Genomic DNA, 12,626 nt, shown 5'->3' on the forward strand with positions numbered 1-12,626 from the left:
ATTAATTTCTGGTATTTTTCATTGTAATTTTAAAGACTGATTGAATTACACTTGAATCAAGAAACTGAGGTAAATTGTTTTGCTTATCCAAATTTACTTAATCTGTGTTTATGCAGACATCTAAAATTAGGAAACAAAGTCATCCATTCTGAGATAGATATCTGAGACAGAGATGGTGAACTTTCATTATCCATTTTCAGGTACCTGAATTACTTTCAGGCAACTTTATTTCCGGAATTACCAACTAGAAATAACTATTTGTAACATTTTAAAAATCACTATAGCATGATAATTTATTTGACAAACTTTTGTAGAAGTAATATATTTCATTTGTAAACAATATTCCTGAGATTTTATAATACTCTTAAGTGCAATTTATAAATATCTTGCTATATTTCCAAAGCATGGCTTCAAATTTTCACATTGCATATATTGAAGGGCCTTGTCTGCCATTTGAATCCTGATTACATTGACATTCAAAAGCACATGAAAATAAGAAGGCTTTATCAGTTCCCAACCTTTCCATGTTTAACTTATACTTTACTAAATATGATCATTACCAAATTTCTATTTCAAGAGTGTTGGGAAGTCAAGTGAATCCACAGGAAACTGACATACCGAGTCTCAAAGAAAAGGATTTGTTTTTCTCTTTTATGACATCTGACTGATGGTGTTCTTATTTTTGGAATGAATAAGATCAAGAACTGAATGGATTCGAAAGCATATTATATACAGTGGAGGAGAAAGATACTAGAAAAATATGAGGATTTCTAAGGCTGAGTGATCTTCTGGACAGGCAACCAGTTAACACAGATGACCCTGATATATCTGAAGGAAATATTTGACAGTTAAATAAGTCACTAAAAAATATATTTTTTTCAATATTAAAAACTTTTATTTCTAAAAAATGAATGGAAATTTTAAATAAGAATTGGGGGTTGCTTTATTTTGACCCTTAATAATCTAATGTGGTCCTAATTTTTTTTTTTTCACTCAGATAGATTGATTATAAAAGATTAAGAAAAGGAATTTTGATTAACAGGAAAGTGAGAGAGAATCCATTAAGCTTACTTCACCATTGAAACAGAAAAACAAACTACTAGGAAGGGTGGTCTCTAGATAGAATCAGCCACTTTCTGTTAATAACAGGACATTAAAGACCTGTGATTGGGATCTACTTTGCACCTCCTTATATCTATAATCATAAGAATGCCTTTTAATGAAATTGTTACATTCATTTCTTCCTTATAGAATGAGAGTGCTCTGAAGATTAAATAGAATGTCATTAAAAACTGAGGAGTGCTTGGCAGAATGCCTGTAATTTAGTAGACATTCAGCACACATTAGCACAAGAGAAAAGAAAACTTTCTCCCTTCAAAAGCAACTTCTTAGGACATGCTATGAGAATATTGATACAATACGCTCGAAATGCAAATATCTAATGTATATATGTTGCTGTTAAGTACCATGGAGTCGGTTCTGACTCATAATGACCCTGTACAGAGTTTCTGAGGCTGTAAATCTTTACGGGAGCAGAACGCTTCATCTTTCTCCCATAGAACAGCTGGTAGTTTCGAACTGCTAACCTTGAGATTAGCAGCCCGATAAGTAACCACTATGCTACCAGAGATCCTTAATGTATATATGTTGTTGTTGTTGTTGTTGTTGTTGTTAAGTGCCGTGGAGTCGATTCCAACTCATAGCGACCCTGCACAGGGTTTCCGAGGCTTTACGCCTCATCTTTCTCATGCGGAACGGCTGGTAGTTTCGAACTGCTGACCTTGAGGTTCACAACCTGATTCATAACCACTACGCTACCAGAGATCTGGGAGTTTAATTTAAAATTATAAATCAGAGTGTTATGGTTGGAATTGTGTTTCTAAAAAGTGGGTTGTGAATCTTTGTCTGTGGTTATAATCCTATTTGGGAATAGACTGTCTTTGTTATATCAATGATGCAGGAATTTGGTTGGGTATATCTGGAGTCAATCTCTTTTGAGACAGAAGAGATTAAACTAGGAAGCACAGATGGGGAAAGAGAGATGCTAACCTACATGAAGCTCTCCAAGGAACAAGCTCAAATGAAAAAAGACCTTCTTTTCTTGAGTCAAAGGAGAGAGAAAGCCTTCTCCCAAGGTAGCATGCTTAATTGAAATTTGTAGGTATGGTGCTGTGGGCTAACGTGTCAGACTGCAAAGTCCTTTGAACTGCAATGTTGGTGGTTCAAGCTCACCAGCTGCTCCTTGGAAACCCTATACAGGGTCACTATGGGTTGGAATCAACTGACGGCACTTAACAACAACAAATTTTGAGAAAATAAATTTCTGTTTATCTTGTAGCAGTAGGTAAGACAATGTGCAAACCAGAAATATACATTATTTTCTTAAAAACAGCAACCAAAAATATAGTCCACATGAAAGCAAGCACTTCAGTAAGAAGGTTCATATTTGGGATGTGTTCTTTCATGCAGTAACAATTTACTGAGTGCTTACCTACAATGACTCAGATACTGTTCCAGACTCACAGTTCTTTTTCTATTGCAAAATAGAAAGTGACTCATGCCCACAAGAAGAGAGAAAGTGAAGTACTGAGAGTTGCAAAGAGAAAAGAGAACTCAACTGCATGAGAGATCAAAAAGAGCTGCATGAGGGAGTTAACCCCTGAGCCAGAACTCAAAGGAGGCATACAATTTGAAAGGGTTAGGATTGAGAAGGACACTGCAGGTAAAGGTCCCTTTGTCAACAAGCCTCATTTATTCTATTTGTGGTTGTTACTCTGGCCAAACAGCTTGTGTGAAAGGCATAAGCTTTCATCTTTGCTTTGACTCTATTGAGTTAAGAAAAGTAATGTCATTCTGCATAACACTTACAAACTGAGTTAAGAATTTGCCTTATCTAAAGTCCAGAGTAATGAAATACTATGCTTAATTAAATAAATCTTATCCTATGTATTCCTTTTGTGATTAAATTTAAAACAACGTACGTACATTTGTTATCTGGAAACATCAATGATAGAACAGCTAATTAGTTCCTTTAGAGCCATCACTGTATTAATTTTAAATTCACTCTGTTATCATTTGCATAAATTGAATTATGTGCACTTTTTTTACACATTTATATGATTTTGCACAATTACAATGGCAGTTTCTGTATTGCTTTTTTCATTTCTCCCAAACTTCCTGTTCTCATTTCCTTCAATGTTAAAGAGAAGAACTAAAGCTGCAAGAGGTAAGGAAGAGGAATACAAAAAGAAATAAAATTTTTAAAGAGTAGAAAGTTGAGTGAAAAGCAAGGGTAGAGACTAGAAGAGAAAGTTAGTGATGAAATCAGTATCTTCAAACATCAGCAAAACTTTCAATTTGTATAAAACCTTAATGGCAAAACATATGTTCCGGTGGGATCACAAAAATAAAAAAGACTGATGTCAGGCAATCTTTCTAGTGTTCTGTTATAATAAAACCAGTCCCTGGGTCTACACGAACAGCACTGCTAGCTTATCCTCAGCCAAGGACTATCCTGCTTCCCTTATTTAAGAAAGTAGGAAATGTGCAGTTGTCAAGTTTCTTGATTGGAAGTTAGAATATCCATCTATCCATTCTGTACTCAGTATTGGATAAAAGAAAGTTAATGGGGATGGGTGGTAAAGGTGGAAAGGGAGGATGAGTGAAAGGAAAAGACTGTATGCACAACAATAATAACAAACAAGTAATGAAACCAAGTGCCTAGATCAAAAGAACAGAGGACAGAGAATCAGTATAGTGGCTTACTCGCTTAATGTTGAGATGGTAAAGTAGAGCAGTCAATTGTATATTTGTGTCTGGATAGCTTGAACAGTTTTTCTCCATGCAGGTGATCAAGTCAGAATGAAGAAGATCATAGATATTTAGTACAAGTTTACAATAAGGGCTCTAACAGTTTGAAGCCATTTACATTATGGGTTGTCCTGATAAAAAGTATGGACTTCTTTACCTTTCCTACTTACATAAACCTAATTCTTATGATGTGATCCAGCACAGGGATACCACAGTTTAAGAATTTGATGTACCTCTGTTCAATTAGTAGTGATTGCCATGAGCAGTGGGATGATAAGGACTCTGAAACAAGCTTTGAACTGCTGACCTTAAGGTTAAGAGTTCAGTTTATAATCCACTACGCTACCAGGGCTCCTATTAAAGGCATAAATTTGGAAGTGACTGAATGTTGCAAATTTGTTTTTCTTCCTGTGGGTTTAATATCAGTAAATCAAGGTAATATAGTTTGGTAATATAACTAAAAATATCAATAGCTACTATAAAATGTATCTGGTGCTACCACTGGAAGGGTGAGAATTCTACCATATATGTATTGTGGTTGTTGGTAGATGCCATCAGGTCTTGCCTAACTCCTAGCAACCCTATGCAAAAGAGAATGAAAAACTAGTCCTGTTCCATCTTCACAGTCTTCACTTTTGAGCCCACTGTTGCTGTCATTATGCCAATCCAACTCACTGGGGATCTTCCTCTTTTTCTCTGACCTTGAATTTTATCACATTTTATCATGTCCTTCTTCAGTGACTGGTCCCTCCTGATAACATATCCAAAGTGTGAGAAACAACAAAGTCTTGTCATCTTGGCTTCTAGAGTGCATTCTGGTTACACTTCTTTCAAGACAGATTTGTTGGTTCTTTAAGCAGTCCGTTATACTTTTAATATTCTTCTCTAATACCATAATTCAAATGCATAATTTCTTCTACAGTCTTCCTTATCCATTCTTCAACTTTCACATGCATACGAGGTGACTGAACATACCATGGCTTGGGCCAGGTACACCTTTGTACTTAAACTATTATCCGTTACTCTATAACACTTAGAAAAGGTCTTTTGCAGTAATTTTGCCTAATACAGCACTGGGTTTAATTTCTTGACTGGTGCTTCCATGAGCACTGATTATGGATTTAAGCATATGAAGTCTTTGACAACTTCAATCTTTTCTTTGTTTATCATAATATTTATTGATCAGTTTGTGAGGATTTTTGTTTTCTTTATATTGAGATGCAATCCATACTGTGGCTGTAGTCTTTGATTTTCCTTAGTAAGTATTAAAGTCCTTTTTGCTTCCAGCAAGCAAAGTTGTATCATCTGCATAGCTCAAGTTGTCAATGAGTCTTTCCTTGAATCCTGATGCTAAATTCTTCTTCATATAATCTCGCTTCTTGGATTATTTGCTTAGCATACAAATTGAATGAACTATGGTGAAAAGATACAACCCTGCCACATGCCTTTCCTGATTTAAACCATTCAGCATCCCTTGTTCTGTCCTAATGACTACCTCTCTATCTACATAGAGGTTCCTCAAGAAGTAAGTGTTCTGGAAGACTCATTCTTTACAATTTTATCCATAGTGTGTCATGATAAATGCAGTCAAAAGCTTTTTCAAAGTCAATAAAACCCAAGTAAACATTGTCTGGTATTTGCTGCTTTCAGTCAAGATCCATCTGATCTCAACTGAAATGATATCCCTAGTTCCATATCCTTTTCTGAATCCAGTTTGAATTTGGGGCAGTTCCCTTTTGATGTACTGTTGTAACCATCTTTGAGTTATTTTCAGAAAAAAATTTACTTGCATGGGATATTAATCATGTTTTAAAATTATTTTTGCATTCCACTGGGTCATCTCACTTTGGATTGGGCACAAATATGAATCTCTTCCATTGGCTGGCAGGTAGCTGTCTTCTAAATTTCTTGGCATAATTGAATGAGTACTGCCAGTGTTGTATTAGTTTGTTTAAAGATTTCAATTTATCCCTGGAGCCTTGATTTCTGCCCACCAGTACCTTCAGTGTAGCTTGGACTTCTTCCTCAGTAGCATTGGTTCTAGAGTATTTCCTTAAATGGTTAAACATCAACCAATTATTTTTGGAACACTGACTGTGTGTATTACTTGCATCTTCTTTTGATGGTTCCCAAATCATTCGATATTTTCCCAGAGAATTCTTCAACAACACAAGCTGAATCTTGAATTTTTCTTCAGTTCTTTCAGTTTGAGTAATGTTGAGCGTGATCTTCCCTTTTGGTTTTCTAATTCCAGCTCTTTACACATTTCATTATACTTGTAATTTCATTATAACACTCGATTTTCTTTTCATTCAGACCTTTGAAACTATTTGCTCACAGTTCTTTTATTTCCTTATTTCTTTCATTCGCTTTAGCTCAAGAGCAAGGTTCAGTGTCTCTTCTGACATCCACTTTTGTCTTTTCTTTATTTCATGTGTTTTTAATGACTTTTTGCTTTTATCCTGATATCCTTGATGTCATCCCACAACTTTTCTGGTCTTTACTAATTTGTGTCTCATGCATCATATGTATTCTTGTGGCGGGATATATTTAGCAATATATATATATATTGCTAAATGTAGGTGATTGTTGTTGTGTTAAGTGCCATCCAGTTTCTACTCTTAACAACCCTGTATAGGATACTTGAGGCTATAAATATTTATGGGAGCAGAAAGTCTCATCTTTCAACTATGAAGTAACTGGTGAGCCCCAAAGATGACTTTGAGGTTCCCAGGCCACCTACAGAGCACCTTGCTCCCTAATTAAATGTATAGTGGTGGTGGTGGTGGTTGTGTGCTATGGCATCAGTTCCCACTTATAGCGACCCTATATTGGGTTTCTGAGGCTGTAAATCTTTTCAGGAGCAGAAAGCCTCATCTTTCTTCCATGAAACAACTGGTAGTTTTGAACTTCTAACCTTTAGGTTAACAGCCCAAATCGTAACCACTACAACTACCAGAGCTCCTTAACTAAATGTATATATATCACTATGTATATACAATACACACATATAACTAAATCTGTATATGTATTTTCATATATGCATATGTTTCTGTTGTTTTTAAGCACCATCGAGTCAGTTCCGACTCAATGGCACTGTATAGGGTTTCCAAGGAGCACTTGTGGGTTTGAACTGCTGACTTGTAATTCACAGTTCAGTGCTTTTCCTATAGTGACAACCTGTTTTTCACAAGGTGAGAGAATAGAAAGAAAAGTAATAAGTAAAAGGAGGAAAAGTAAGCCAAGAATAAGAAGACAGTCTTTAAAAATATATTTCAAAAGAAAGAAAATAAACTTGATTTGGTAATCCATTTGATCTATCATTTACCATGAAATAAATAATTACAAAAATATGCCTATATGTGAAACTACATTGGATACTAACTTGATTTCCAACAAACTCGCATTCATCATGGTATTGTTGAAAATAATTTATAACATTGCTTAAACTTTTCCAAGAGTTAATATCACTAGCTAAGAAACTCTTTAAAATATGTTTTACTTATGTTTATAAAGACCATTTCCCAATATAACATAATTCATGCTGTTTTACCTGTACCAAATAATGCAGCCATTTAAAAAATAGATAAATCTCTAAGAATTTGTTTTATTGTTGCTTTCCAAACCATGTTTTAATTTAACCAATAAAACTTCTACTCCTAAAGAAAATCCAGAACTAAGTAAAATCATAATAAGCTCTCATCAAGCTGTAGTTTACCATTTTAGTATTTTAGTTTCTGAACTTGTAAAAGAAAGGAACTTTCTTCATAGAAAGGAACTTACATGAGCCATGGCTAAAATGCTTTTAAAAATAGCCCATTCATGCAGAAAAAAAATTTTAATTGCAAATTCTAAGTTATATGAAAGATTTTTAACACTGCTTCATCTATCTAAAAATAAAGAATAATGATGATTTGGAAGGTAATTTGTTAAAACAAAGAGAAATCTAAACAAATTTAAACTCCCTTAAGCTGTTACCTGCTTCCAGAAATTTAGGGAAGGAATAATTAAATAAGCTCACAAAGGTTACATACAAAAAACATTTACAGGCATAATCTAAATGCTCACCCATAGAAAACAGGTTAAGTAAATTATTTACATAGATATAATAAAATGCAAGGCAGTTTTTAAAGTAATGCTTTCACGAAAAATGGTTTTGAATATGTATTTTACGTAAAGAATAGATTATAAAGCAGATTAGTAAAAGTGTGTATGTGGTATAATTGATAGGGTCAGCAGATTTGCTGATTAATAAGGAAATTAAATTAGTTTGAAAATGGGATAAAAAATAATAGAATTATTGATGGTTTTTACTTTGTTCTTCATAATGTTCTGTATTTATTATACTCATAATTACAAAAACCAATAATATTCTTTCCTGTTAAAAATATTAAAAAGCTCTATTAGCCAAAATTAGGACATAACACATTTTCTTCTCACCATTTTATATCATCTACAGCTGTCAAAAGGCAAACACATTCCTGCATGCAAAAATATATTTAAGCTCATTGGTTCCTTCACTTCAAATAACTTATTACACCATCGTATTCGCTGGTCTACTTTGAAGTTTCCAACAAACATTTTACTTCATTCAGTATTTTTAGCATTCATGTATATATGTATGCATACATGTGTGTATGCATGTAAGTAGGCCATAGATTAAAAAGTATTTTAAAAAGTGTCAAATTACTTTATAATAGGAACAAAACATGATAGCTATCACAGTCAAAGCATCTTATAAATTAAAGAATTCCCTCAACAATCCCAAGTAAAAATGTTTAATGCAAGGTAACTGGAATCCTAACTGGCCAAGGCTGATCAGGTCAGGAGCAAACACTTGACACACACTCACAAACATCTCTGGCTCCAAAACAGATCATCATATTTAGGCCAAGGAATGTTGTTGTTGTTGTCAGGTGCCATCGAGTTGGAACCGACTCATAGCAACCCCATGCACAGCAGAACGAAACAATGTCCGATCCCGGGCCAACCCCACCACACTTGACGCCATCAATGATGCCACCTGGCTGATCCATCTCGTTGGGGGTCTTCCTCTTTTTCTCTGACCCTCCATCTTACCCAGCATGACACCCTTCTCCAGCGACTGTTCCCTCCTGAAAATATGTCCAAAGTATGAGAGACGAAGCTTAGCCATCCTGGCCTCCAAGGAGCACTCTGGCTGCACTTCTTCCAAAATAGATCTATTGGTTCTTTTGGCAGTCCATGGCACTTTTAGGATTCTCCTCCAACACCACTACACTACACTACACTACGAACTGGGCTGCTACCCTCAAGGTCAGCAGTTCGAAACTACCAGCTGTTCCGTGGGAGAAAGATGAGGCTTTCTGCTTCTATAAAGATTTGCAGCCTCGAAAACCCTGTACAGGGTCGTTTTGAGTCAGAACCAACTGCACGGTACTTATCAACAACAACAGCAGCATAAAACAAACCAGGAAGGAGAGGCAGCCACTGAAAAACTTATGAGTAGCAGCCGTACTCTATCTGATATAGTGCCCAAAGGGAGCCTCTCGTGTTGGAAGGCACTGAAAATACAACCGGGGAAGAACTGTCTCCTCAAATTAGAGTTTACTTTAATGATGTGAATGGAACAAAGCTTTCAGGACCTTCTTTTACTTTTATTTAAACTTGATGTTTACTTTTCAAAGTGAAAAGAAACATCTGCAAACAATATTAATAATCATAATGTGGAATATATGAAATATAAATACCACAGTTTAGATTTCATAATGACTTCATTTTGCTGCTAATCTCTGGGCTACCTCAATGTCCCCTCACTAATGGAATCCTTCCTCACTTAATGTGCTTGCTGCTTTAAATATTTAAGGAGTTTTATATTGTCGTGCTTGAATCCCGACCAATACAACCACTCATCATAAAACAGCAGAACGACTTTCATGCTTTATTCAGTATAAAATAATTTTACCTGGTAAAATAACATGTAGCATTTTACTACTTAATATCACATAGGATATGTAGGGATGTAACAGTGAAAAGTCACATTGAAGAGTAAAGAAAACAAAATTCCATCAGTAACTCAGATCGACTATTAAGAAAAGAATAACTCACTAGCACCCACTCATGAGAGATTTCATATAGGCATTAAACTATTCATCTTCAGTGGCCATGTTGTCCTGGGAAGATCTCTGAAAATGCATTCCTGGAAATATCTCAGTTGTAATAAATCAGTTATAGCCTGGAAATATCTTTTTCAGGAGAAGCAGTACAATAACACCTACCTTGAGACAACATACATGATTCACCTAGGACTATCCTTTAAATGTAAATATTGAAGATATACGTAGAAGATCTGTGTATGATATCATGTTTTTCCCTTACAGTTCTTCATTCACTAAATATTTAAACTAAAGAAATCCTTACAAAGCAACATATACACTAATAACAAAACAAACAACAAGCATTTTCAAGCTACCCACTAGAGGCACTACATGACATAAACAGATCTTTTCAGAAATAAGGCCTACGAAAAATATTTTCTTATAGTTTCACCTAAAAATGAACACATTCTAGCTCGGTCTAAATTTTCTGAAAGAGAGAGATGAGCTGTTGAAATTATAATGCACGGTACACTATGTGTTTAAACAGAAATGTGCTTATTGGAAAGCTCATGGATGCAGAAGACCCGACTCAGTGTCTACCATACCTCCTGATCATACTATATAATTGATTCAACCAATAATGCAGGTTTATTTTACTGTGATGCCATTAACATTTTCAGTCATATAGATACTGCCAAAATTTTCACTCAACATATATTTTGCAAACTATACATCCCTATTTGGTCTACCTGTGTTTCCTAATGGAAAGAAAAGGCATTGGTTGGAAGATTCAATTATTGTACCATCAGAACCCATTGCTATGGAGTGGATACCAACTCATAGTGATCCCATACGATAGAGTGGAGCTCTCCAAGGGGAGTTTCAAGGCTGTAATCTTTACTGAATGAAACTGCCACAACTTCCTCCTGTGGAATGGCTGGTGGGTTTGAACCTCCAACCTTTTCATTAGCAGCTGACTATTCAATCACTGAAACCCCAGGACCCCTGATGAACCTCCATAGTAGTTCATCAGGGGTCCTGGGGTTTCAGTGATTGGATTATAGTAGGAATCATTTTTAGTAGGAATAAATGATAACTTCTAGTAGGAATAAATATATAATAAATAATTTATAGTAGGAATAAATGTTAATAAAAAGTGCAGTAGGAATAATTTTTATTATCAATAAAATAGTATCATGAATTTGTATTGCTGCTAAGTGCTGTCAAGTTGATTCTGACACATAGCAACCCTGTATAGGGTTTCCAAGGAGGAGCTGGTGATCTTGAACCACCAACTTTGCAGTTCAAATGACTTTGCAGGCTGACACATTAGCGCACTGTGCCACACCAGGACTGAATTTGCATTCTGTGCCATAAATATGAAAATGTACATCCTCTTAGAGAGAAATATCTATTTTTCATGCCAGCAAGTTTGGTCTCTCCACTTTCAAGATGCCTTTAAACTTTGACAAAATCACCAGTATAATACCACCCTGTACGATACGTTTCCCAGAACCGCATCCCCCCACCCCCCAATATCCATTGCTTCTTCACATACCTGAACAACTTCTTAATCTGCTCTGCTTGAATAACCTTGAGGATCTCTTGGTATAACTGAGGATCACCTGTTCCTGAAGATGCAGCATTTGAAAGGCAACTCTTACGTGCATAATAGCCTATCAAAATCCCAAAAATAAATAAAATGGTTGCCGTGCAAAGTATTTTCAAAAGGCGGCAAAAGCTGCAGCGGTTGCTCTTTGGTGTGGATCTTGTATAACTGGTGACATAATCAGGCTCTTCTTGTAGTCTCTGGAATCTTCCTTTGGGTGATATTGCTGGTTGAATAGGATCAAGATTAAGGTCTTCAGTCTCAGACTGCCCCAGGTTTTGATTTTCAGCACCCTCCAGCTGGAACTGATCAAAACCAGGTTCCTCCAATTCCTTCTCCATGTCCCACTCTAAGTCAAGGGCAGTGGCCTGAAGGTCATCATTGTCTAAGTATTGTGACTGTCCTGGAGCCCTTTGATCTGCATTAACTTTCTGATAGGCCATCTTTTTACCTGTGAAAGTAGAGATGTATATTTCCTTAAAACAAATGAAACTCCCATAAGATAAACACAAACAAACAACAACAGCAAAAAACAATAAATCATACTTGCAGTCATAAAATTTTAACGGCAATAATCAGAGAAAGATATCCTTCCTATGGAAAATCATATATTAATGATTTAATCTTAGTTTTTATTTTACTATAGAAAAATAAAAATAGATATTAAAAACATTCTTAAAGTACATGCATAATTAGTCTTTGAAGTTCAAATAATAAAAATATTAAGTCACGACTACGTAACAATGGAAAATAGTGTATTATAATGAAGGAAAATATTTAAGTGCTTATGAATTGTAAAGATCACATAAAAATTTTAAGAAACAATACAATTATGATTTGGTAAATTAAGGAAAATATAAGATTCTAGGATAGTTTATATTACCAGAGTACATTTTGAAAACAGAAATTCAGGCCAGGAATAAACAGAACTGATCAAAGTAGCAATTCTACAGAAATACAAAAACAAAATATGATACATAGTATAAGTTACCAAAACATTGGAAAATTTAAAAGTTACCAAGGAATTAGGAACATGCACTGCCCTGATTCAGTGAACTTTAAATATATGCCCAGGATGGCAGACATCCAAAGAGGAAGGCTTTGGCCAGACTGGAGAGTTTGGTTTCATA

The 12,626-nt window shown here is 35.2% G+C and overlaps 1 protein-coding gene across 1 annotated transcript in view; it reads right to left on the minus strand.

Moving 5' to 3' along the window:
• Positions 1-12,389, minus strand: part of NAALADL2 (N-acetylated alpha-linked acidic dipeptidase-like 2) — a 1,210,105-nt gene extending 1,197,716 nt beyond the window's left edge. The window contains exons 1-2 of the mRNA XM_006867720.1: positions 12,380-12,389; positions 11,446-11,947 (exon numbers count right to left, since the gene is read on the minus strand). Of these exons, the coding sequence (XP_006867782.1) occupies positions 11,446-11,947; positions 12,380-12,389 (512 nt within the window). The remainder of the gene's footprint in view (positions 1-11,445; positions 11,948-12,379) is intronic.
• Between the last annotated feature and the right edge of the window lie 237 nt (positions 12,390-12,626).

Source organism: Chrysochloris asiatica, unplaced genomic scaffold (assembly GCF_000296735.1).
Source record: "Chrysochloris asiatica unplaced genomic scaffold, ChrAsi1.0 scaffold00108, whole genome shotgun sequence".
Taxonomy (NCBI): domain Eukaryota; kingdom Metazoa; phylum Chordata; class Mammalia; order Afrosoricida; family Chrysochloridae; genus Chrysochloris; species Chrysochloris asiatica.